General features: G+C 48.7%; 1 protein-coding gene across 1 annotated transcript in view; it reads right to left on the reverse strand.

The window, feature by feature from the left end:
• Window positions 1-26,835, reverse strand: part of TLL2 (tolloid like 2) — a 115,804-nt gene that overhangs the window by 14,351 nt on the left and 74,618 nt on the right. The window contains exons 8-13 of the mRNA XM_006210577.4: window positions 22,276-22,400; window positions 19,562-19,677; window positions 14,630-14,732; window positions 7,948-8,064; window positions 6,797-6,942; window positions 6,118-6,313 (exon numbers count right to left, since the gene is read on the reverse strand). Of these exons, the coding sequence (XP_006210639.1) occupies window positions 6,118-6,313; window positions 6,797-6,942; window positions 7,948-8,064; window positions 14,630-14,732; window positions 19,562-19,677; window positions 22,276-22,400 (803 nt within the window). The remainder of the gene's footprint in view (window positions 1-6,117; window positions 6,314-6,796; window positions 6,943-7,947; window positions 8,065-14,629; window positions 14,733-19,561; window positions 19,678-22,275; window positions 22,401-26,835) is intronic.

Below are 26,835 nucleotides of genomic sequence, written 5' to 3' on the forward strand. Positions count from 1 at the left end.
CAACTCAAATAAACCATTCCCTTCCAGTCCCCCTGGACTCCGATGCACACAGTACTCGTCAATCTGGTTGCTCGTCACTGGGGAAAGGATAGTTTGTAAATATCCCATTATTGCACATAGTGGAGAGAAACTTAGGTGACTCTAAGAATGATGTGTTCTTGGGCTCAACAAGAGCTTAAATAACTTGGTCAGTAAGGGAGACTGGGTTTAGAAGACATGCTCTTGGCAAGAGGTTGACACTACCCATAGGCTAAAATAAATGTAAGTATTAAGTTTGCTAAAGTAGTAACAATCCTGCAATTATTTATTACTTTACAGCAGTCAAGGCACTTTGACATTTGCTAGAAAGTATAAAAGGCAGAGAATCAACAGTAATAAGAAATAGAAAGAGTCCAGTCTTTAGAGTGAGCCAGACAGACCTGGGTTGAACTGACTCAGTGGGTCTTCCTTTAATAAACTGAGCAATTTGACCTTTCTGAGCCTTCCTCCTGGTTCAAAATGAGAGTAACAGCTGCTTTTAGGGTTATGGTGATTGAAAATGATGCCTGTGAGGTACATGGCGTACAGCTGCTCTGTGCACAGTAGCTGTCCCTATGGACAAGAGCAGGGTTGCTTTTGAAATTCCAGTGGGCGGAGAGACACTGTGATGCAGGTAGTGAAAGATCAGGTTACCTGCATCCCTGAATCAGGTACGGGTAGAGGAGTGCAGGCCTGAGGAGGGAGAGAGACCAGGGGGGAACAGAAAGAAGGAAAAGGCATCAAGGATGGACCAATGAAGGAAGGCTAGATGGGCAGGAAGGCAGCGCGGCAGAGTCAAGAAACCAGCAACTGGTAGGTGGGCAGAGGAGGAGGGTAGAAAGGAACCGAGGGAAGAGCCCATGAGCATAGAATAAGCTAACCAAAGGGCCAAGGTGGGTGGCAGAGGAGATGGATGCCTGCAGACGCTAGGGCTGTGGGCAGGACACACATGTCAAATGCACGAAGGGGAGGACCACTGATGAGTCTCCTGGCACCAGCGTAGCCTTGTGGAGGAAGAGAGGCTAGTGGATTGGATTTGCTAAAAGCAAAGTAGTTCCTCCAGAGACTAGAAGGGAAGAGTGTTTGGCCCAGGAAGGTGGGTGAAAGGTATACATGTACACCTGAGCTCTGTCCAGAAAGAGCAGAGTGATGTTTGGCTATTTCCAACCCTGCTCCAGCTCGGGGAGCCAGGGTGCCCTCTGCAGCACCTGCATGGTGGTGAAGGAACATCTGCTTCAAGCCATGGGCTCATGCTTGCTCTGGGCTACAGTGGCCAAGGCCAAGCCTCTCAGAAAAGTCTGGGAGAGCGCTGGGGTGGGAGAAGAAGCCGAACAGAGGTCAGCTTCGCATAGCAGGACTCTGGCTTCTATGCCTTCTTCATTGAAAGAAGGCACCGTTCTGAGGATAGATAATGACATGGCCCAGGTAAGATCCCCCAGATTGTTTCAAAGACAGGTAAGGAAAGGGAAGGCAAGGCACATCCCTAAGCTTCTCAAGTACCTTGAGGGAAGCCAGTCCCCCACATCAAAAACCCCATGAAAGGCCATCAGCTTTGGGACCATGGAATGTGGGGATCAAGGTGGGAAATCCTTACATCCTTTATGTGGGGAGCGAGGGACCGACGTGGCCCTGCCAACCCTCAAATGCACTTGCCACCTCCCAAAGGAAGCAGAGATGCGAGGTGCTCTGCTTGCTGCCCAGCCAGCAGGCTCCGAGAGGGACTTCCATCTGGCACAGGAGAGGGATGAGGAGGCCAACTGGCACCCTGGTCAGTGCCATGTGCCAGCTGGGCCCTGGGCAGAGACTCCAGCCAGCTGGCACGAAGGCAAGGGCTTCTTTGGCTGGTCCACCTCTTCTGTGTGGCCTTTGTAGTTACTCTTCCAGTTTCTTTCACTGGAGAAGTCCTGACACATGCACTGGCCGCTGTGTGCTCACAGGACATCCTACTGACGGCCTTGCTGGAAAAAGGCTGGCAAAGGAACTGGCTGTGTCCAGCTTGTAGACAGGTGCTGACCTGGGCCAGACCCCACGTGACTACTGAACACTTGTAAAGTAGCTTGTCTAAATGCAGGTGTGCAGTGAGTGTAAAACACACTGGATTTCCAAGACTTGGAGTGAAGAAAAACCCCATAGAATCTCTCGTTAATTGTATGTATATGGATTACATATTAAAATGATAGTATTTTGATATATTGAGTTAAATAAAATATAGTATTAAAACTAATTTTGCCTCTTTCTGCCTTTCTCTCTCTCGCTCCTTTTTTTTTTTTTGGTAAGTTGGCTGCTAGAAAGTTTAAATTACTTATATGGCTTGCATTTATGACTTGTCTCCTATTTCTTTTAGACACTATGGTCTCTGGTCTCATTCATCCTCCTGGGAACCCTGAAAGGTAGGCAGAGCAGGGAGCAAGAAGTCCAGTCCACAAATGAGGAATCTGAGCCTTCTTCATTCATCCGTTGGCCCGTAAGTGTTTACTGAGGCCACTGTGGGTCTGGCTCTGGAAATAGATGGAGAACAAAGCTGGTAGCATCAAGTGTCAGAAAGGAAAACTGACCTGCCTGAGAGCAGGTAGCTGGTAAGAAATGCGGGCAGGACTAGAACTCGAACTTTAGATGTAAATCCAGGGCCCTTTTTCTATGCTCCCATGGCATGGAGAAGGCAGAAAGCGGACGGGTGTCGGAATCAAATCACAACACTAATGGAAAGTTCACATCCCTTCACTTTACTTCCCACGGCTTTCAGGTCTCTGTAGAGGAGAGAGAATGAGCTGCCAGGTCCTATGCCTCTGGGGTCTAGTTCCAGCTCTTCCACCTCAGAACTTCAGCTTCCTCGACTTTAAAGTCGGGGTGATAATAACACCAAGCAAGGGCTTGTTTGAAGACACAGTGAGGTCACAAATGCCGCTTCGGGCACACTCAACTGACGTCTTTTCCTTCTCCTTTAATATGTCCCAACGAGGTTTCCACCAGACCTGGTTCCTCTTTTAAGATCCAGGGTCAAGGTCAATGCTGTATGTTTCTTCTTGTCTAAATGTGTTTCTGTGCCATCCTTCTTGGCATAAAAAAGACGTCAAGCTGGGCCTGTGCACAAAGTTAGTGTGGATGGGCCGCAATTAACACCTCTACAGGCACCTAAAAAGAGGTTTGCAGATTGAAACGTCCTGAAGTATCTAGGCTGGGTACCCTCTGAGGTCCTCACTTCACACAATACCATTGCCCATTGGCTCACAGGTCTTCTTTGTCACTTTGAGCTCTTGAGGACAATGACCATGTTTTCCTCTGTCCCCAGCCCCTAGCACAGCCCTTCTGATGACTGAATAATGTTAAATGTGGAGGCAGGAGAAGATGGCATCTTCTAAGCAGCAAACAGAGCTGGTTATCAGTTACTCAGAGCAGGACAAGGCTCTCGACTCAGGCCCTTACGAACCAGCTTAGCATCCCACAGAGAAACATCCTTCTCCATTGCACTGACTGGCATCTCCAGCAGGGTTGCCACCAAAAAAGCAGAAGCCTCAGTTAAAGTTGAATTTCAGGTGAACAACCAATTATTTCTTAGTATGGTATGCAATATTTGGGACATATTTATACTAACTTTGAATTTAACTGGGAAAACGTTATATTTTTTAATTTGTTCAATCTGGCAACCCTAATCTCCAGATTTAGCTGGTGCTCTAAAAACTGTAATGCTGATCATGAGCAGAACCAGGCATGAGGTATGGGTGGGCCAACTTGTTACCAGTTACCTTACTGGAAAGAAGCCCCAACACCTAATTTACAGACCTAGGGGTGGAAGTCGGGGAGGAGAAGGACAGAAGAATTAGAATAAACAGAACTAGAATAAAATTTCACGATTATTTGTGACATGGTAAGTAAAATAAGGTCTCCCAAAGTCATTTACATCATAATCCTGGAACCAACCAGTAAATCCATTACCTTAACCTTACGTGGCAAAAAAGGACTTTGCAGATGTGATAGATTCAGGTTCTTGAAATAAGAGATTATCCTGGATTATCTGGGTGGGCTCACTGTAACCACAAGGGTCCTTACAACTGAAAGGGGGAGGAGGAGAGTCAGGCTCAAAAAAGGAGCCATGAAGATGGGAGCAGAGGTCTGAGACGCAGCCTGGGAAGGGCTCGGCTGACCTTGCTGGCCTGAAGATGGGAGGGCACCACCAACCAAAGAAGTGCAGGGGCCTCCCCTAGAAGCTGGAAAGGCAGGGAAATCCAACCCGGAGGACTGCTAAGATGATACGTTTGTGTTGTTTGAAGCCACCACATTTGTGGTCATCTGTTACAGCAGTGATAAGAAAGTGATACATGGTGACAGCAAGAAGGAATTGTCGCATCATTTCTTCCAGAGAGAAAAATAACCACTTCAAAGGCTCCTTCTCTAGCAAAGACAGTTACTGGGACTAAACATGATACCACGTGTATTCACTAAATGCTATTAGTTTTCCTCCTGACAATAACTCTGTGATACCTCGTAGTGCCATTTCTACAGGAGGAAGTTTTATAACTGGCCCAATGCCACCCAGCCAGTGTGGCTGCTCCTAAATCAGACAGGGTCTTTCCAGGCTGGGAGACCCCCAGCATGTGCAGGCTGGGCCAGGGTGGGACGGGGGCTGTGAATTTCCAGACATCTCAATTAGGACTGCCACACTAGAACCATGAGCTGAGCTGCATTTGAAATACACTTGCTTTTGTTGTTGTTTGTTTTTGCTTGTGAAAGAATTAAATTTTGTCTCCAGTCGTTCAAGAGCATTATGATTCTTGTTCTGTTTCCGTTTGGGTTTGCTTGTCCCCAGATGCCTCCAAGCAGAAAAAACTGACAGCCCCATATACTTGTGTGGCACTTTTCAGCTTATGAAGTGTCTCCACAGCCATCATTTCATTGGGGCTTCACAGCTGGTTGGGTAAAACAGGTAGATTTCCTTCTCTCTGTTTCACAGAGAGGAAAACTGAGGCTTCCGTAAGGACAAAGGGCTGCCTGCTCAGGGTCACACAGCTTGAAGTGGGTTCTTCTAACACTATCTGCTCACCTAGAACCTGGGAGAAGGGGCTATAGAGGAGGCATATGGGGAGGCTGGGAGTGAGGAAGAGACCAGGATTTCTGAGTTAGCACAGCTAGGAGCCCCAGGAGAGGAGGGAAAAAGAGAAAGCAGCCACTGGACAGGGGACCCCAACTGCAGACTGGATATCTCCACTCTGGCTGCTGATGCGCTGGTGGGCGCCCAGACACAATGCATTGGGGAATATCCAATATTCCCTCTCAGGATGTGGTCTGAGGAATTCCAGGGCCAGCAGAAAAGGAAGACCTGCTCATTCAATGGAGTCTTAGGAAGCCCACTCTGCTGGGGCCAGGAACGCCGGTCTTCCCACGCCATTCTGGGTCCGGTTTTATGGAGACTCCTGAGAGCAGTAGGTCCCTAAGGCAGCCGGGAGGTTTGTTCTGTAAACACCACACTTTCTCAGCCTCCGCCCCAGCCCCGCGCACTTGAGAAAGGCCTGTAGACTCAGAGCTGATCCTTCAGGAGCTGAAGACTTGGGCTGCCTCTCTGGCCCACAACGGGGAAGGCAAGGCAATGTTCTAGAGTCTGAGCTTAGGAGTAGACTGTGTTTGGCTTCTTTGATCTGCCACTTAACTATCTGAGCGACCCTGAGCAGCTTTTCTCAACCCTGATCAAATGTGATCCAAACCCAACTCAAAGGGTTAGTTTGGGAATTAAATGACACCATGTAAACCTTGCACAGTCCCTGGCACACAGTTAGTGTTCAGTTAATGGTGACTACACACGTACATAGTTATCAAAGCTAGTTTCAGTAAGGTTCATTAAGTTGCCCTTGTAAATTTACATACCTCTTTTCCAAGTGCAGCACCACAACTTTCTGCCACATAGAAAGAAGCGCAGGCTAAGCCTGTTCCTGAGTCAGCCGGGAACTCTGCTGGGGAATCTACGCACAGCTCTGAAACAGCTCGCTGCCTCCCCACTGCAAGGAACCTTGTTTGGTGTGAAGGTTCAGTAAGGGTTTTGTGATTCTTAAAGCCAGGGGGTTAATACCTCTTCCTGTGACTAAAATGGAAACAACTGCTGATTCATACCCTTGAAAAAATTGGCTGCAAAGCCCGCTTTATTGATAGAGGCATCGGACACAAACTTCATCCACATTCTGTTGGAGCTGGACTTCACATCCTCTGGCTTCTCATAGCCGCAAAAGTGCCCAATCAGGGCGCTCTCTTCCGTGGGGCCATCGCGGATTTCCAAATAGTCGTATGCACAGCTGTCGTGCCTTTCGATCTAAACAGAGAAACAGTGGAAGACAGCGGCTTCACCTTAAGGTTTTTGATTTATGAAAGGAACCCAACTATCACTTCAAAAACCTAGAGGCAAAACGACCCAAGTGTGTCTTGGGCTTTTCCAAGCTGCCTCCTAATTGTGCAAGTCAAGGGTGAATCAAGCTGCAAAGAGACTAAGTGATAATAAGCAGGAAAGAGCAAGTCAACAAAACATCCTGGGAGCCCACCCTAGACTTTCACTTCGGTTATTCCCCCACCCTCTCCAGCAGCCTTCAGAAAGGAGGCGGGTGAGATTTGAAAGCCTGCAAGAGGTTCTGATACTAGATGTTCCGGCAAAATGCACCATTGGCTTGAAGTGTCCTCTTAGTTTCCTGTTATCGATCAGAAAAAAAAAAAAGTGGGAACCCATCTTTAAAGAGCAGAGTGTCTAGCAAAAGTTGGTATTTACTGCCTCCTTGGGAAGAAAATCTTAAATTGTACTCACCTCGAAAGCTTGGAAGGTCAGCCCCACGTGAAACCCCTCAGAAACCGTAATTCTCCAAACACATTCCTTGGAAGGTCTGTAGTCATCGGGGTAGTTAGGAGATTGAATCTGACCCGCGTCTTTGTTAACGTCTCCCCCACAGGTAGCTTTAGAAAAAGAGCCGGGAGGAAGGGAGTCCAGGTCAAAGCTTACTAAGGAAGTTGGGTGCCCACTTATCACCACTAGGTGGCTCCACTTGCCAACATTTTCACTTCCATCCAACCAGGACTAGCCCAGAGGGGCATAATTTCATTTGTTTGCAACTCTGAATTTTTCTCATATAAAGAAAATAATCATGTAGAGCAGTGGTTCTCTACCTCTGCTGTGCATCCAATCACCTGGGAGACTAGGGGAGCCGGGGCCACATTCCTAGAAGTTCTGATCAAGCATGTCTGGGAAGCTCTGTGCGGCGGTGACATTTGAGATCTCCGGGTGATTCTAATGCAGAGGGTGGAGGACTGCTGGTACAGACGTTGTGAGTGAGCACGTGCACACACGCACACGCACACTATTTCTTCTATAAAAGCAAAATTTTGGCCTCTCCAAAATCACAATTTAAGCCCCTAAGCGGCCTTAATGACTATTTAGTCTTTTCCTTTGGTAGGGTGGGCCCAAGGGTAACTAGCTAGAAAAACCCAATATGCAGAACCAACAGAACAGAATTGCCCTGGTGGTGGCTGCCACAACCCAGACCTATTGGTTCCCTCAACTCAGCCACCATGGGGGTCTCAGAGGCCCTTCCAAGAAATATAGTTGGAAATTCCTGGACATTGTCCAAAGTCCTCTTTTCACAAATGAAATTCAGAGAGGCTGGATTCTTCGCCCAGGGTCACCCACCCATTCAGAGGTTGCTTTGATTTCCACGGGATTCTTTACCCCTCAATACCATCCCCTCTGGACTGGAGTGAGGGTTCAGCTGGGCGGTGACTGGTAGATGACACCTGCCCTGAAGCAAGCCCAGCTGGCCTCTCAGCCTCCAGAACACGGGGGAAGGGGACAGTGGACTCCCCAGCCTAGCCCACCCTCACAGCTCTGGCAGCTGCCGCAGAGGGACACATTGCTGCACACGAGGGACAGAGCATGTCAGGAGCCACATTGCTTCATGAACGAACCTTCATACACGGCGAAGAAACCCTTGCCCAGGATGTTGCTGCTGCTTCGGAATTCTACCCAGAGCCGGCTGTCTGTGGAGATGAGGGCCTCCGGGACTTTGTCACCACAAAACCTACCTGGGAGGCAAAATAGCACGGTCAGGCTGCTGGCAGGCAGCAAGAAGGGACTCACTGAGGGCAGAGAGAGGGCAGTGTTTCTTCAAATGTGGTACAGGGTGAGCGATGACCCTCTCTGTGACAACTCATCCTGAAGCACATACAGGATGAACAGCTGTCATGGAAACCATCAGACACCTGTGTGTCTCCTCCAGGAGAGTTCCAGCCTCCAATCAGTCAAAGTACCCAGAGTGTCGCCCAGGCACCCCCTTGCCTCCCACTGGTTCTTGCTGAGATGCTGAGGGTGTGGAGGGATGGTGGTCTGAGAGAGTGATGAAGGCCTCCCTGGAATTTCTATTACATACATATCCTTCTGTGTGGGGGCTTGCCTATGTCTTCCTTGCTGTAGGGAAGGGTTGCCAGAGGACATATGACCACGAAATCAGATCTTCTTGGCTTTTCAATTTCACAAGCCTGGTCACACTACCAAAGATTTGGGAAAATACACAATGAATAAGAGCACATTCCCCCACCCCTGTCATCTTAGAAAGATTCCTAGGACGGAGGAGCAAGGGGACGGAGTGGGGGAGGGGATTGGAGTGGGCACATGGAACCTCTGGAAGGGCCTTGTGCCCTGGGAGGGGAGGAGGGTGGAGACCCCAAGGAGGTTTAAGTTGCTGGGAGAAGCAGCGAGCTGTACCCCCTGGGCAGTCCTTAGAGCCTGGAGAGGCAAACCAGACCCTGGATTCCCCATGTCTCACCTGGGGTCAGAAGAGGAGTATCTACACGGTTTGTTAAGATGTTAGGCCAGGAGACGGGCATGCAGGGTTCTTCCGGCAAAGCATGACCTGATGGCAGCAACATGGCTCCTGGGAGGGGACGGAATCGACTTTCCCACAGCCCAGAGGATCTGGGAGCCAGAGAACATCTCCGATAGAATGCCTTCTGAGGAGGTGTGGACTCGGCCCCATTCTGAACTGGCCTAGGGTCGGGACAAGGGGAGGCACAGCAGCCACTTAGATGGACAGAGAACTGGAGAGCAGAGGGGGATGAGGACGTCCCAGCAATGCCAGTGGGATGGAGTATGGATGCCTTCCCAGCCACCGTGCCCTGGCACAAAGTGTGCCTTCACCTTGGGGGAAGAAACACAAACTGACTGCAATTAAGTTCCTACAACCTGATGGAAAAGGGCTGATAATTTGAACTTGTGTTGTTAAAAATACAAATAAATGTACATTTCTTAGACACATGGGGACATTGTGTGAAATTTGGACCCTTCACAGAGGAAAAGGGGGAAGGCCGGGCCTTCCCAGAGCATGGTAATCCTTGGCCATATAACTTCCAATGCCACATAAGAATGACAGCCAGGGCAAGAACAGGGATGGAAATGGGGCGGGAGATGGGCTGAGTCATACTGATGAGTTTACAACACAGACTAGCCAAGGTCTATCTGGACCGGAAGTCCATGGTTCTGCCAAGCACTGACTGCATGAGTCACTCAAAAATCCATTTAAAAATCAGGGAGAGTGGGGAGTGACTCTTAGTGGGTACGGATTTTGTTTTGGAGATGATGATGTTCTAAAATTGTGGTGAAGGTTGTACGACTCTGAGCATACAAAAAACCACTGACTTACATACTTTAAGTGATGAGTTGTATGGTGTGTGAATTTTATCTCAAAAGGAATACTTGCTTGTTGCCAGCACTGTGTTAGCCACTGGATCAACCTCTTAAAGCCATACCTCTGCTGCTGAGAAATGGGGGAGTGAGCTTGGAGGAGAAATAAATGCCACTACAGACATTTCCTGACGACTAACTGTGGCAGACATTCTTTGGGGAGACATGGGGGTAGAGGCTGCTAATCTCCTTCCTCTTCCTTCCGATCCAGGCCACCTGCAGCCTTTTGGATTGAGGGAACTTAATATTAGGGGAGATGACCTGAAACTGTTGCCAAGAATTCGGCAAGGAAAAATCCATCAGACACCTCTACGTTTTCAGTAGTGGTTCCTCGCACATGGCCAATTAGTCTCAATTAGTTCTTGGAAAACAACATGTAAGCACGGGGAAGTATTGCTCACCAGCGAGGAGCCGGAGCCACTCAGCAGCAGTTGGACAATGCTGGTTCACAAAAGGAACTCTTTCTCAGCCAAATCAAGTTTCAAGTCCAAGTTTCTCCTTTTAAAACCCCAGCTGTCACAGCCGCTGGGGACGTTTCCAAAAGAGAGAGGAACTTCCACTGCCTTGCTGCCTAAGAACCCAACTGGATTAGATGAACCCCTACCCCAGGGCCACAGAACAACCCACCTCTGCTCTGTACCTCAGAGGAGGTAGGAATTACAGGATCAGGTGTGTTCTATTGCCTTGGCAGAGCTAGACTTGGTAGATTATTTATTATTTCTAAGCAACATCTCCCCAAATCACCTTGTAATTCTTAACTGGAACCCTCACTGTCCCTTGACTGATGTCTCCACATTTTTATCTACACTATAATGGTTCTAATAAGTCTCCTTTTTGACTGAGCCAGTCTATACTAGACACTGTCCTAAGCACGTTACCTGGATTATCTATTTGCCTCCCTACTACCCTTTGAATTAGGTGCTATTATTAATCTCATTTCTAAAAAACACTGAGGATTGGAGAATTGGAGTTGCATTATACTCAATCTGAGTTATGCTCAAGATTGTAAGTGGGAGCTGGATTCAAACTTTGGCAATCTCACCGACTTCATCATCGTCACCATCACCGCCACCACCATCCAAAGGAACTTCTCTGTCGAAGGGGCAATTCCCAACACAGCACATTTTGGATCAATAGACACCAAATCTGCTCTCTGGGGATGTAATCATCATTCTCATTTCCCAGTTTGGAAACAGACACATAGGAATGACGATCAAAGACTCAAACCATAGAGCAATCTGGTGGCAGTGCCAGACTTGGCGGTTTGACTCACCCTATAGTTTCTGCTAACTTGGGAGGCTGCCCCTGCCAGGGAGCCCCAGGAGTGGGGCCACGCGACAGTGATTGGCCAGCCTGGCCTTTCTGAACTTCCCTCCCCACTTCAGGGAAAGGGGGGAAAAAAGGCTTTTGTGTGTATTGTGGTGGTACAGAATGCCCAAGGACGGTTCTGCCTACAAAAGTGCATTGTTCGAGTAATTCCGCTAGCAGAAATAAGGGAGGGGAATCCAATTAACAGGACGGTATCTCAGATCACTGGATGAGTTCTGTATGCACCCACCTCCCTCCCCTCTCTAGGTGCCATCTCAGAAGTGACCCCTGAAACTGAAAAACCAATCTGCTACCTTTAAGCAGCCGTGAAATGCTCTCAATCTACTTACATTTCCCTTTAATCGCTATGTGAAAAGCCGGGTCCCAGTGGCCTCCTCCCAAGGGGACTAACAGGCTGGAGAGAAATTGGACGAGAGAAAAGGTGTCAAATTCCTAAACTGAAATCTGGTTCCTGCCTTTGGAGGAGGAGTTTAATAAGGATATCAAGCAGAGGAAATGCAGATGAGGACACTACAAGTGGGCTCCATGGGGAGTCATAAAGGGTTCATTCATAAAAAGTTATGTGTCCATTATGCCTGGATTTTCACACACTGCCCTGGGAAAATATGCAACGCGCGGGTTTTCAGAGCAAGATGCATACTTTCACAATCCGCCCTAATCCGCCCTCCCTCCTGCCAAAGGGGCATTGACCTGCCTCCTCCCGGCAGATTTCATGGCATTGACCCCTCCCAGGGACCAACTCGGCCCACACAATGCACTTGTTCCAAACACAAAAGTTCACTAACAACTGCATTTGGAAACATCAGAGCAGGCCAAATAGTTGGCAAAGGAGAACTCCTGCAAATGAAGAATGACGGTTGCAGGCGCTGGGCCATGCCTTGGCTGCAGCACACCCAACACACACACACATCCACACACACACACACTCACACACTCTCTGCAAAAGTGTGAAAAATATGAGCAAAAACAACAACAACAAAAAACCCAAAAAACCATCACTGACAACGATGAACAGCAAAAGCCTCATCTAATCAATGAACGTGTAGTCAGCGTTCCCAGGATCTGTAGTGAGAAAATCCTTGTTTCAAGTTTAAGGAAAGGGAACGGCTGGAAATCCGTGTGCCTGTGCCCACTCTCAGGAGCGTGCCTTGGCCCTCTCCAGGGAACTTTAGGAACAGAGAGCTTCCTCCTCCTGAGCGTTCAAAGTCCAACACATTCCCTGGGGGTATAGGGCTGCCAGATTTAGCAAACAAAAATACAGGAAGCCCAGTTAAATTTGAATTTCAGATAAACAATGAATCATGCACTTTATCTGACAGTCCTATAGGGATCTCCTCCTCAGATTCAGCAGCCCCCTCTCCCCATCAGCAGGACATCTAAGTTCTGACCCGATCTCAGTCGTTAGCAGGCTGTGTGGCCTTAGTGAGTTGGTCGACACTTGGACAGCGTGGTTTTTCTCATGAAAGTGTGCGATTAAGTGACTCTGAAGTCCCTGCCAGGATGAGTGGTCTGTGATTCCACGTTCTCATGAAACTTCTGCCACACAGCTTCTTCTGTTAATTATAAAACAACACTTGAATGCATCCTTGTAAAAGAGCCAAATAATCCAGAAGTGTCCAAACCAAAGCATGAGGCTGCCCCCCACCTTTGTGCTTCCTTGCTCAGAGGTAACCAGTTTCAGTTTGATGAGTCCCCTTTCTCTGGATTTGGTGCTAGACCAGAGCACCTGCACGGACATTTATAGGTAAGTGGGATCAGCCCCTGACCCTCCTCATGGGAATTCCGAGTCAACAGTCTCCCAGGAATCTAAACTCAAAGACATCTTTGCCGCTGATGCTGGTGTTCAGCCAGGTTTGGGAACCTCTGCTCCTGGGAAAGCAGCCCTCTGTCTTTTTGCTGCACCCAATCAGCACTTCCTAGAAAGCCCCACCCACTCTGGTGCTAGCACACAGGGCATCGGCTCGCATTGGACAGGAAGCAGAAATTCGGGGCAGGCAGCCTCCACCCTGCTATCAGGTGGCATCACCCATTTGTCCTCCATGGTTGACCTGGTGATCACTTTCTTGGCTTGCCTTCCTGAACCATTAACTACTTGACTGAACCTCCTAACAGTGGTAACCTGGTACCCACTTGGGTCCAGCCAGACCCTCTCTCCCAGTCTATTCTGCCTACCCTGGAATCTGACATGAAGTTGGGCTCGATTCGGCAGTGAAAATCCCCAGCTTAGCTCTCTCCTTCCTGCCTCCGTCTTTAGTCAGCTATCCCAATAGCAGCTGTCTTCAGGCCAGTCATTTGAAGCGTAGTAAGTATGGCTTTTCTGCCCACATGAAGATAGGCCCGGGACAAAGTTCTCACTGAGAACTCAGGCTGCTCCAACTCAGAAGCCCACCCTGAATAGCACGCTAAGAATGAGGACAGCCCGCTCTCAGCTGAGACCCCCCAGCTGGCTCCCTGTGAACCTGCTTCTCTCTCTGGATCTACCATGGGTGACATTCTTGGGCCAAATTATTCCCCTTGTTCATAGTCCCGACTGGTGGGTCCTCTATATGACGTCATCCTTCCCTGGTCACCCTGAGAGATTTCTCTTCTGGTGACCAATCCTGAGTGAGTTGACCTTTCTCTTTGTGCCACCTGTCCCCTGCCTCCTCATTCAAAGGTCCAAACTGACTTTTCCTGGATGAATTCATGCACTGCTCATCTCCCCAAAAGAATACATGCTCATCATAGAAAAATGAGAAAATACAGCTAAACCAAAACCAACAGAATAGATTTTTTTTAAAAAAAATACTCCATCTTCCTGAAATAACTGCTGTGTGTCATTTACTTACATTTCTCATTTTACTTAATACTTATATTGTAGATCACAAAATGATTTCTTCCAGTTGAATTCGGCCTGCACAATGTTTTAGGTAGTTTTGTTTTGGGTAATTTGGGTCAAGGATGTTTCCTGTTTAGTTTGCCACACTCCACACCACTTCTTACTTTATTATACCAACCCCATCTCATTCATTTACACCTTATCTCTCATGGCATCTGATTTTGCAATGACTGCATTTATACACACACACACACACACACAAACACACACACACACACACACGTATTTTTGTTAAAATGGAATCCTACTGCATACCCTGTTTTGCAACACCTTTTTGTGTAGCAATGCACAAGGAACATCTTTCTGTATAAATAAATAGTCCCCTCCAACTTTATTTTTAATGGCTGGATAGTTTTCCATAGAAAAGATGTATTATAATTTATTCCTCTAACCCCTACTGTTGAATATTTAAATTGTTTTCAATTTTTCCTGCTTCAGTGAACATCCCTGTAGCGAGAGCTTTGCACACTTCTTTAATTAGTTCCCTAGGATAAATGCCAAGAAGTGGAATGGCTGGGTCAAAGAGTATTCACAATTTTAAAAGCTTTTAACATGTGTGGCCAAATGGAGTGTTGGGAGTTTTACAATGACGCCGACCCTTGAGAGCTTCCTGTGACTCCGGCAGGATGGCCCCTTCCAAACATTAACAGCATTGCAGAGCACATCTGATCACCCTCTCTTAATGTTTTCTGAAGTCAACTCACCCAAAAGGGGGGCTTTTCTCCAGTAACCATCCCGGACCTCCACGTAGTCATACCAGCACAGACGGCTTTTAAACAAATCCATGGATGTGAAGTTTAAGACGATCTGTAAAGAGTTACGGTGAAGTGAGTTTTGGCAGCAAAGCCTGAGGAGTTTTGAAGCTACATCTCGCATACCCGTGTTCTCACGTTACCCTTTAGCATACAGAGCTCTCAGACCACAGTAGGAGTGTCCTCTGAAAAACACACTCACAGGAAACCTCATGACATTAAATAATAAACCTTAAACAGGATGGAGAGTAAACAGAGGAGATGGGTCCTTTGGTTCTGTCTGGGGAATAACTTGAGCTTTTGAAGTCTCTAGGTGGTTTACAGAAAGCAAGATGCATTAAAAAGACTGGCCAGGATGCATTGAGACTGGGGATTTGGAAGGAGGTAAGGGGTCAGTGAAGCTTAGAGATACGAAAAGATCTTAAAACATCATCAATCATTCTAAAGTGTCTGGGGTTAGCCTGAGTGTATCCGAGCACCTCTGCGATCGATGTCCCCTTGGCTGTGACCTCACTCTTCTGAGGTGCGGTGTGTCTAATAGCCTTCCTACAGTTAATCCGTTCACTCCTTCATTCATTCCTTCCACCATTGTTAGTTGACCACCTACTGCGTGCCAGTCTGTGTTGGCTAATCAAGACAGAAAGATCAGTAAGACAAGAATTCTTGCCTTTAGGGAGCTCAGAAAGTGAGAGAAGGGTAGATATGCCAAACCAATTAGAATGCTGCAGTATAAATGCTGAAAAGACAGGGATGGACAGAGAGTGCATTCTGGGCCCCAAGGAGGGAGAACTCGATCCTGCCTGGGGGTACTGGAGAAGGCTTCTCGGAGGAGGTGGCATTTAACCTAAGGGGAGTAGTGGTCCAAGGGGCAGAGACAGGGCTAGACAGAATTCTGGTGAGAGGGACTGACATGAGTAGAGAAAAGGAGCCGTTTGGGGAACTGTACTGTGGGTCCAGCTCAGGTCACAGTGTGTGTGTCTGAAATGAGGGGCAGCAGGGGTGAGGCTGGGGTGGTGAGGTTCAGAGCGCCTGAGAAGGAAGGTTTCAGTTCTTCTGGACATCCTTGAGGCCATTCAGCGGGTGCCTCAGTCCACGAACAGTGGATGGGGCGGGGGCCCTGCGGACTCGGCACACAGGAGCTGCACCCCTGGTCTTATGCCTCTTCTCACCTGGGGGGACTTGCTCTCAGTCAGTTCATCCTTTTCTGGCATCTTCACTCTCCCCCCTCCACTTGCCACTTTCTTTTATATTCTCACAGCCCCGGGTCCCTCTAAGTAAACCCTGAGGCTGGAGGGCCGCGGGTCAGAGTTTGTTCTTGTCGTCCGTGGCCCCTCTGCTTTGAACCTCTCCTCTGATTGTCACCCGTCTGCCCCGTCCCCTCCCCGCCGTTCTCGCTCCTCGGTGGCTCCTGTCCTCCCTGCTCCCTGTTGTCTGTGAGGGCCCCTCAGCCCTACCGGCTTCCCTGTCTGTGGGTGACCCTCTCACCCCAACCACGCAGTACTACACGGTGGTGTTATCTCTGCTTTGCCTCTGTTGCTCATCTCAGCGCTGGCCGACTTTCTTCCTTTAAGATGTCCGTGTCCCTGCTCCAAGCCAGTCTCCCTGCCCCTGCGCCGTTCCTGCTGACATGATTCCTGAACTCCTCCCTGCTGTGCCCCCGCCCATGCTGCATACTAGGCCTTCTAGATCAGTCTTGCACTTTTACCAGATCCCTCTAAGCTCAGGAAACTTCAGTGGCTCCCTTTGCCCCCATCTCATAAATGAAACTCAGCTTCCTTTCCAGAGCCTCCACCACCCCATCCTATGTGACCTTATTTCCTGGGCACCCTGACCTATCCGTGCCGTGGGCCCTCCCAGGCCTTCTCCCTGAGCCCTCCTCTGATCCCCAGAGGGGCAGGATCTTTCCCTCTTTGGGACTTCCCCTTCTTGCTCTTAGAGCGATTCCAGAGCAGGCGTTCCTAGAGGCAGACAGACCTGGATTTCTTCTCAGCTCTACCTTTACCAGCTCTGGAATCTTGGGAAAACACCTGTCCTCTTGGGTCTCTAGCTTCCTCATCTGTGAAACAACCCGCACACTGCTGGGCTGTGGAGGGGACTGTGTATAGCGTGTGTGGTCCTATGTCCAGCCCATAACAGGCACTCGATAAATGGCAATTTAAAAAAGTCCAGCCACACTGAGTGTACACTTGGTGCACCACAAACTGGACACACTATGAGCTGTTCTCTCAGCCTGCCTGTCTTGATTGGCATCAAGCGTGTCCACCAGCTCCCTCGTTCAGATCTTAGGACAAGGAGCGTCTTCTTCCACAAGGTCTGTGATCTCCTAGGAAATGAAATCAGGACTGGAAAATAACAGGCCAGCACATGTCCTGTGTTTTGGAGTGTGTGTGTGTGTGTATGTGTGTGTGTGTGTGAGATCACTCTTATTTCAAACTAAACCAATGGTTCCCAATCCAGCTTGTGAATTAGAATCACCTCAGAAGTTAAAAAAATTACTGGTGCCAAGCAAATGCCCCTCCTTCAATTAAATCAGACTCCCTAGGCGTGAAGAGGGGACCCTAACTAAACTCTAAGTCTCTTGAAGACAGAGAATGAAACTTAGATTTCTTTTGTCTCTCCCACGGTGCTGGAATGCAGGTGGAAGGGTTCAGTAATCCGTTGCAACATCCGCTGGTTGCAATATAATTCTTTAGCCTTTGCGTTTTAAAATTTCAGAAAGGAAATGTTATTACAACTTCCTTGGTAACACATTCACGATCTGAATGAGCGGATAATGATTCAGGCTAATTACTTAAGTATGTTAGTGAACCATAAAGACCATAGGGGAAGAGGTGATGAACGAGAGGTGATACTCAAATCAATCAAGTTTGCTAATTACTAGCAGCTCAGGGGAAGTCCGGGTGAAGCAGAAATGAAATAATTGGTGCTGGAATTTCAACGATATATTATATTCTCCCTGCCCCCAGTCAGCAATAATAATTAAGGCTTGCTGAATCTTATGCAATTCAAACATATCACATAGCCTCTGCTATTCAGGGCAATTCAACAGTTTAGGGATTACCAACTCTCTCCCCTTCCTCCTCCTCCTTCCTGCCTCCCTCTCATCAATGCCTCCTGCAGACACAGGGACAGCACATCTGCCCAAGGCAGCCAGCTCTGAAGTCTCATAGGCTCAAGATGACAACCACACTGTCATAAATGCTTAGAGCCAGAGGAAGGATGTGCGCATGTGGGTATTATGTGTGTGCACATGTGTCTATGTGTGCATGTGAGTGTGTGTGTATATATGAATTCATATTCAAATGTCTACTAGCCTGTCCCTTTTGTGGAATATAGGATGATGGTTAAGCATCCAAGCTCTCAGAGTCAAATTGCCTGGGTTCAAATCCCAACTCTGCAAGAAACTGAGCGCCCTTAGGCAAGTCTGTTTTTTTTACCTACAAAATAAGTGAGGTGATAGCACCTGTCGCATTAAGTTGTCATGAGGATTAATTGAGAGACTCCACAGGCTATGCTGGGACCAGTGCCCAGCCCGTAGAAAATGCTCACAGTGATTCCTCGCCATTATTTCTCTCCAGTTATCACAACATGTTTACGTTAACGTTTAAATGGACATTTTTAAAAAGCCATGACTTAGGAATACCTGAAGATTAACTACAGGCTTCAGAAAATCCAACACCCCCCACAGCATCCCCACCTGTAAGTTTTTCACTCAGCCACTCATTCACCCACACATCTATTCAACAAATACTTAACGTGTGACCTGTGCCTATGGGCTGTGTTGGGTGCTGGGGGTGAACCATGTCTGTGCTCAATGAGTTTAGGGTCTAGAAAGGGAACAGCCAAATAAGCCAGCAGTCATGATACCGTGAGACAAGCTGCGGCAGGTGTGACTGCAGGGAGCTAGACTCAAGGGGCAGAGAGGACATTTCAAAGGTAGCTGCATCTAGGCTGAGACAGCCTGAAGAACCTCTGGGTCTGTAGAGAGGTGTAGGGAAGAAAATACAAACTTCGAGGTGCAGAAGCCCCAGTTCCCAGTTCTATATCTTCCTGTGAATGTGGGCAATTTTTTAAATGTCGGAGCCTCAGATTCCTTGTTTACATGGTGGATATAAGGAGATGTACCCTGCAGAGCAGTCAAGAATATACCACCCTTGGACCAGGGCTCAGCTTTAGAGGGTCACAGAATCTTCAGAACTGAAGGAATGTGCCTGCCCAGAGCTTGCCCAGCTCCTAGACTGCACTCCAGGAGCCCAGGACGCTGAATTCCCTGTCCAAATAGCTCTGAGGACACTTCCAGGGTGTGCAGAGATCTCTGACATGGATCCACCCTCCCAAGAGTGGACAGTACACCTGGCCAGTCCACCTCTACTAGACGGGGAAACAAGGAACAGCTGTTTGCAAGGTAGGAGTGGAAGGTGCTTGGGATCGTGGGCTGGGGTGTCACCATGGGTGCTCCCAGGTGGAATGGGGGCTGGGAAGAGGAGCAGGGGCCAGCTGTGGTTGGGGCTAGCTCTCCCCACAGTGCCGCCTTCCACAACAGCACTCCGAGGTACCAAGAAATTCTAAAGTGGATCCTCGCCTTCCAGGGCATTCTAATGGTGTATTTATCAAAGTAGGAGGGTAAAGCCTACTTTGTTCAGCCAGCTGTGAGCTTGATTTATAACTCATATGAACATTTAGGACACAGGCTTCCATTTGTGTGTGGGAGACTGGTAGAAAAGCCCAGAAATTATGAATGTAAGTAAGCTAGCACAGTGACTGGCACATAGTAGGTGCTTGTAACATAACAGCTGTTATTACTACTATTAGGAATACCAATTCCTCACGCCTCACCCAACTCAAGGAACGCTCTGTCATTTCCTGAGATGGTTTCACACCTACCTTTTCCCCCGGAGTGACCGATATCCTCCAGACGCAGTGGGAATAAGAAGGGTAGCCATTTGGGAAACCAGGTGCGGAAAAGTTTCCTGTTGTGTCCTGCAGGGTCTCCCCACATGCTGCGCAAGTAAAATGACAAGTGTGATTCAGGCAGGCACACACGCTTCCTGCCCAGCAGCTCCCTGGACAGGGATGCTGAACTAATTCACCCCTTTGCCAGCCTAAGTCCTCGGAACACCTTGGCAAAAAGCACGTCAGGCAGATTGACATTTTTCCAGCTAATAAAAGCAAAAGTCGGGCTAGGGTGCTCCTAGTTACACCCCAGACGTTTCTTCTGAGGCTCTCAGGATTGAGCCCAGCTTAGAGCTGGGCTTGAATCTCAGCTCTCCAGCTGGCTGTGTGGTGGTGGGCAAATCTCCCAGTCTTGCTGGGCCTTAGTTTTCTTATCTGTGAAATGGGTGAGACCTACCTAGAGGGTTAATGAAATCATCTGCATGACATGAAATGGATCAGCACAGTGCTCGGCACGTAGTGGGTGCTTCATTCATAGTAGCCATGATAATGACCACTAATGACATCCGTGGCAGAGAGAATGTGGAAGTGCAAGGAGGTGAAGCAAAAAGAAAAAGGAAACGTTTTGAATCTTATTTCAGCTATTTGAATCCTGTCTCTTCTTTCTCTGCTCCCTACCTCTGAAAGAGAGATGGAATAGTCAAGGAAACAGAGGAAAATGACCAGAGGCACAGGAAGCTGGAATATTCTGCAGTAGGCTATTCTGCCCCTGAATGTTGGACGGTTGCCTGGAGCCTAGAACTTAGTCCTATGTATGCAAAACACATTTCCCCTAATTGGTCCTCAAGGGGAAGAAAGGTATCTGCATGCATAAGCTTGGAAGCTGCAGGTTTCATATCCCCTCACCCTTGGGGATTCAGATCCCAAAGACAGGGACATTGGTTTGCTGAGCACCCTCCTCTCACGGGGCCACCTCCAAAGTGTGAGAAACGAGCGTCCTTAGCTTCTTCTCCTACGTTTAATTCAACCTCTGCAGAGCAACCACCCTCACTTTCAGCTACTACTTGAAACTACTCGAAGATGCAGTTTTTGGAGCTGCAGGAAGGGATATGGGGAGAACAGCCCAGCGTCAGCCTCAGGAAATCCTGGATATCGGGGCTTCAGTATCACGTTACTGAACAACTGCCAGGCATCATGAGGATTATGCCCAGCAGTCAACACCCCCGAGGGTTCCATGGAAATTACTTTAGAATAATCATCAACATTCTGCAAGAACAGATATATGACTGTATGGCTCCATGGTATTTACCAGCTGCCTGGAATCCTTTTGGGAAGTAAGAGGCATAAACATTTATAACTAAAGAAATACTGTGGCATTTCCCAGGGAATGCTATAAGGTTTCTCTTTCAATTCAGCAAGGTTATGTGATATGTGTGCTCTGTATTTCAGCCCTAATGCGCCCCCAGATGACTAATAGCTGGATGGACATATTTCCTAGAGTTTCACGATGGAGCAGTCCCACACGGTCCTTTGCATGCCCTGTCCTTTGCACACAAGCTGGGGCAGCCAGAGGCCTTTTCTGTGCAGGTTCAGGACACAGATGGTCTGGGGAGCTCCCAGAACAGCAGCCTGGGAGGGAAGCGACACCAACTCTTAGGGACTGAGCATGGCCATGCCTTTGAGAGTGAGCCGGCAGTATGGTTAAAAAATAAAAAGTGATAGCCCTGTTTTCTAAGATGACCCCTAATTCAAATACTCTGTCCCATGATCAAACTGTGTGTCTGGTCTGGGGGTTTGGAAAGGATTACTGGACCTGTTGGTAATGGAATTTCCTTCTTCCTCCCCAAACCACAGAATTGCCTTATCTCCCATCACAGGTAAAAACTTGACTGCTGTAAACTAATGCTTTGCACTGAAGCTTAGCAGCTTAAAGGGGCCAACGTGAGCTACCCACAGGGCAGCCGAGGGGTGTGTTGATGCTGAAGCCAAGGGGATGGAAGCAAAGAGGGCAAACTCAAGGGGTGGGGGCCTCTGAACTGGCAGAGAAGCAGATATCTGCTTGGGTCCAGTGTACTGCCCAGTATTCAGTGGCAGCATATCGTCCACTGACCAGCACCTTGGACAACTTGGAGAGCCCACGATCATAGAAATGACCTCATTTACACTCTGAGACTCCGTCTGCCTTCCAGTATTTGGGAAGCTGGCTTCAACCCTTCCAAAACATTCTCCTTCACTCTTTGCCTTTCTGCAAAACCTCTCTGTTCTTTTTCTTTCTTCTTCTTTTTTTTTAACTCTCTGTTCTTATTTGGCCAAACCCACATACACTACTTGCATAGAAAGAAGAAGGCTTTTTACCACTACGGGATGCACCGTGCACTGGATTCCAGTTCACTGCTGTTCCACTATGCCTTCTTCCTTTTCTGAAGACCAGAGCTGTGCCAGAGAATTCCCAAGCTTCCCACAAGTTAAGCTGTGGGCTCTAAAATCTGTTCTTTGCTTCATGACTTGTAATCACTCCACCATTTGGGCTTCCTGTACTGCCTAGCTCCTCCTAACAGCAGCACACCAGGAATCATAGCTGCCAAGGGGGACACTCTTCACGTCCTCCAAGTTGTTTTCCCAGCATGGGGGACGTTTGCAAACAGTGGTGAGCTGTCTCCGTGGGTGCTATGGAGACTCAGGGAACGCCTGTGATTCACAGTTACCTGGGCATTTGTACAGCTTCCTGGCTTGAGCTATGTCTCCCTGACTGAGCCGCACGCGCTGGCCAATGGTTGGCCTGACACCATTGTCGTCTCGACGGGGGAGGATGGTGTCTAAGAAAACTCCTCTGCAGAAAGAGAAGAGAGAGAGAGAAAGGAGAGTGAAAGTCAAGGGGGTCCACCATGGGTGCAGGGATTTAGAGTCCATCTCCTCGTCCACAACCCCATCAACATTCCTACCCCCATGGCCGGCTCGCCCCAGGCTGGCATCACTGCAGAGGTTTCCTTCCCTCATGCTGGCATGTTAGCATTCCATTTCATTAGCTGCCTGCTCCCTTTCCAATGGGAAAATGACTCTGCCAAGTTTAAAAATATGCCCTGGCCCAGTGGCCCTGAGGGCTTCCTTACTGAAGTGCACAGAGCATTTTCACAAAGCCCCTGACAGGTCCAGGCCCCAGGCCCCCACGCTGCACAACTGCAGGGAGCACCATTCAGAGAGACTACTGTGTGAGTGGCGCCCTCTGGAGTTGTGCAGCGGACAGTACGGAACATGGATAAGTCTTGGAGAGGCTCCAGAGAGAGCTTGGGAACAGTGTGAGATTCTCAGGGGCTGGTCAGCAAGTGCTGCTTGATGAGTTGGTGAATAAAGGAGATCAGGGTTTGGGGGGCCTTGCTGGCAAGAGGGATAATCAGATGGAAAATGAGATGAACGCAGAGAACAGGAGGTAGTCAAGAAAGCCCTGGCCTAGAGATTTCTACGTAAGGCCTGACTCTGCCACCTCGGTGAGCTTGGACAAGTCTTTTCCCTCTCTGAGCCTCAGTTTACCCATCTGAGTGATAAGAGATGGGCTGAGATGGTCCTGGCAGACCCTTCTAACTTCAACATCTTATTCTGCTCCAATCTGAATGAAATCTAAAACGAGCAAGGCAGACAAATGGTCACCAGGATGCCTGGTGTGTACCGGCCCAGTTCTCACCTCCATGTGGTGTGCGAGCTTTACTCCCCGCCTAGCCTCCCATTCTGCTTCCAGACCCCTGATTTGGGACCTCTCCAGCGGGATAGGGCCTTCCCTTGAACCACTGTCTCCAGTTACCACCGGATTCCTTTCCTTCCCTTCTTAACCCAAGCTCTGGATATAACTGTCTCCATTCTCTGTCTGGCAGCCTCACTCTCCATGGCTCAATCCAATTGCAGTCTGACCTTGCCCTCGGTGGGCACCAGTCACTGACCAACTGGCAAGTCGGAAGGACCCTTGTCAACGCTCATCTGCCCTCCCTGGAGCACTGCCACCTTTGCGGGCCCCTCCCTCCCCGGACTCCCTTCTCCCTGGTGCCCGAGGCATTGCTCTCTCTCTGAACAGTAAGATAGGATCTACTTCTGTTTCCCTGGAAGTGCTATCCCTCGGTTTCCTCCCCCACCTTCTCCCTCCTCTCTCCTGCTCCACCTGCTCCTCTGGGTTTTAACCACCACCTATAGGCTGACAGTGAATTCCCTGGTTCCAGCCCCAGAACCATTTGCTAAGACAGATACCTCATGACCCCCACCCTGTGCTGTCCTACGGAGCACTTACATCCAACTCCTTTACAACCTAGTGCGTTCCCTCCTCCTGCTGCTTCCACGAACCTGTCTCGTGAGACTGAATCTGAAGGTGCCCTCGGCTCTGTAACCAGGAACCAGGTCCTGTCCATGGCACCCTCTGTACATCCCTTGAACCCATGCCCTCCTCCTCATCCTAGAACACTGCCTTAGTAGTCAGCATCCCCTTCCTGCACTCTTTCCAGTAGCTTCTCAACTCCCTCCTGTAGACTCAGCCACCTCTGCTTGCCCCTCAACAAGGCTGCCATGTGATCATTCTGAAACACAAGGGTAGGCATGTGCCCACTCTGCTTAGAAGACTTCACCGACTTCCTATCACCACCTGGGGCTCCAGGCCTGGCTCTGTGGCTTCTGCCTTCCTCTCCTGACACTTCCACCTCACTCGTTATTACAAGCAACCTCGTTCTCCTGCTGGCCCCAAACATGCCCTTAGACAAGCTGTCCTCTGCCAAAGCTGCCGACACCCCATCTCCTCGCACACTGCAAACTCCTGTTCATTCTTCAAAACCCAGTCAGATGGCTTTCCCTCTTAAAAGTCTTCTGCAAGCCCTTTCTACCCCTCGCATCCTGAGGGAATCCCTCCCTCCTCTGGGTCTTATCCGTCTAGCCTCTTATCATACTCTATTGTCCTTTTCAGGGTGATGGTAACTGTCTTCTCTCCTAAACAGTAAGTTCCTCCAGCAGAGAGATTGGGTCTCTCACCTCTATGCCCTCAGGGACTGGAGCTCAGCAGACCTTAAGAAATGCTTCTTAGATTAAATTATGCAGCCAAGATAGGACACCGTCATCAAAAGGTTTTGCAAAACAGTTATTAATACTCAAAAGGAAATGGGTAAAAATGCTTGTACCTAGTTATTAGCTGCTCTCTCCTTTCTCTCCTCTCTCTCAAACATTTCCTTTTCCCTAAGTCCTACACTACCTTGGAAAATATAGCTTATCCCTAGTTCTTCCCTTTCATTCTTGTGTATACTTTTTTCTTAAATCAGATTCCAGGCTCACTTTCTTCACAACATCAGCACACAGGAGTCTGGATGGTCTGCCTATGTCCTCCTTAGCACGCTCTCCCCAGCTTTTAACCACCTGGCCTGTTGCTCTCTAACTCCCATTGTCTCATCTCTGGGTCCCTGAGAGCAACTCTGGTGGGATCTGGGGTCTCCCTCACTGATTTCACCAAGTTTTACACCACAAGTGATGACGCTACGTAAGATTCTAAATTCAATCACCTGTGAATCTAAAAATGGGTATTTCTGCCCTGACATAAAATGTGTTCACTTGTAACTGTTTTCTTGATTCCCCTGGAGGAAGATATTTTACTGCACAAAATGCAAGGCTCCAGACAATCTCCTGGCCACTCAGGCTAACTGACTCTGTGGAAGACCACTCCGTGTAGGCGACTCAGCCTACTGAGTGTTCACAGGACCTTCCTATGTGCCAGGCCCTGGCTGGACACCAAATGTACCATCTCATTTAATTCTCATAACACCCTAGGAAGCAGGTACCATTGTCATCAGGGTTCCTCTCTGGAGGTGAGAAAGCCAAGTTGGCAGAGCCTAGAGATTCACCCTGAGAACAAAGCGAGTAATGAGTTCCAGCTCTGGAACTGAACACAGGCCAGTATGGAGCCAGCCTCCTGGCATCTTCCTCCATCCAGCCAGTATCTCCTACCACCCAAGAAACAGGCCTTCATGTGTGTGAGACACACGATAGACTTGGGAAGCTTGGCGACTCCAAAAACCAAAGCAGCAGGAATCACCTTGGCTCACACTCAGCTCTGTGGGCTGAGACTCCTTCCCTGACTGGTCCCTGAGCCGCCAGCACAGCGGTGGGCCCTGGAAGATGTTTACTATAAGAGACGTCCCCTGTGTAAACCCCCGCAGTTACAGCCCCCCTTTTATGTAGGACAACTCTTAGCACTGACATTCTGCTAAACTAAGAAGGGGTTTGGCAGATGCCCCTGGGGAATAAAACTGTCAGCTCTGAGTTCTCCAAACAAAGAAGCCCCTGTACCGGAGAACTGTCTCCTCATCTCTTGGACCCTTGCCCGACAAAACCTCCAAAGACACCACTCCCCACAGCCTGGGTCCAACTAAGGGGAGGAGGGAGGAACTGCCATAAACTAGAGGGAATAAAGTTGGAAGCAGACAGTCGTAAAGACACGAAGACTGGGTTTCCCAGCAGCAGGACTAGCATTTGCCCCTTAGATGAGCAAGGGTCCTACGGGCCATTTTCTGCTCCTTTACAGAATCAAAGGCGATGTGCAGGGTTAGCTCCAGGGGATCTGTGACCAAGAGTAATGGCATGAAGTTAGAAGGGGGGAGAATTTGACCAAAAGTGGGCCAAGTAAAAAACACCATGGATAAATGCCCCCACTGAACAAAGCAGTTTTCTGAAAAATCCATGCAGAAAATTGGCATAAAGGACAATGCTACAAAATAGATTTGCTGAAACCATTCTTGACTCTGGAGCAAGGGTGTGAAGGCAGCTGCTGTAGATTATTAAAATAACACATTGTGCCTCCTGATACCCACATCCCCTTGTAACATGAAGTTGCAACTCCTCCCATTAAGAGGTAGAATCTACTTCTTCATCACTTGAGTCTGGGCCGGCCCTGTGTCTTGTTCTGGTCAATAGACTGCGACAGAAGTGATGTCATGCATGGTCTAGAGCCTGAGCCTTAAGAGTCTAGCAGCTTCCTGACTTGCCCTCTGAGTTCCCAAGCAGTGAACAGCCCAGCCTAGCCTACTTGAAGGGTGGGAGACCACATGGAGGAGAACCAAGGGACCCCAGTGGACAGGCAGCACCATGGCCAGACATGGCACCAGCCATCATCCAACCTGATCGCACTATCAAGTGACTATCACTTCGAGAGTGATCCCAGGCAAGACCAGAGAAGAACGAATCAGAAGGACCCACAATGTCATAAAAAGTAAGTTGTTGTGAACTGTCAAATTTGGAGCTAGATAATT

Source organism: Vicugna pacos, chromosome 11 (genome assembly GCF_048564905.1).
Source record: "Vicugna pacos chromosome 11, VicPac4, whole genome shotgun sequence".
Taxonomy (NCBI): Eukaryota; Metazoa; Chordata; class Mammalia; order Artiodactyla; family Camelidae; genus Vicugna; species Vicugna pacos.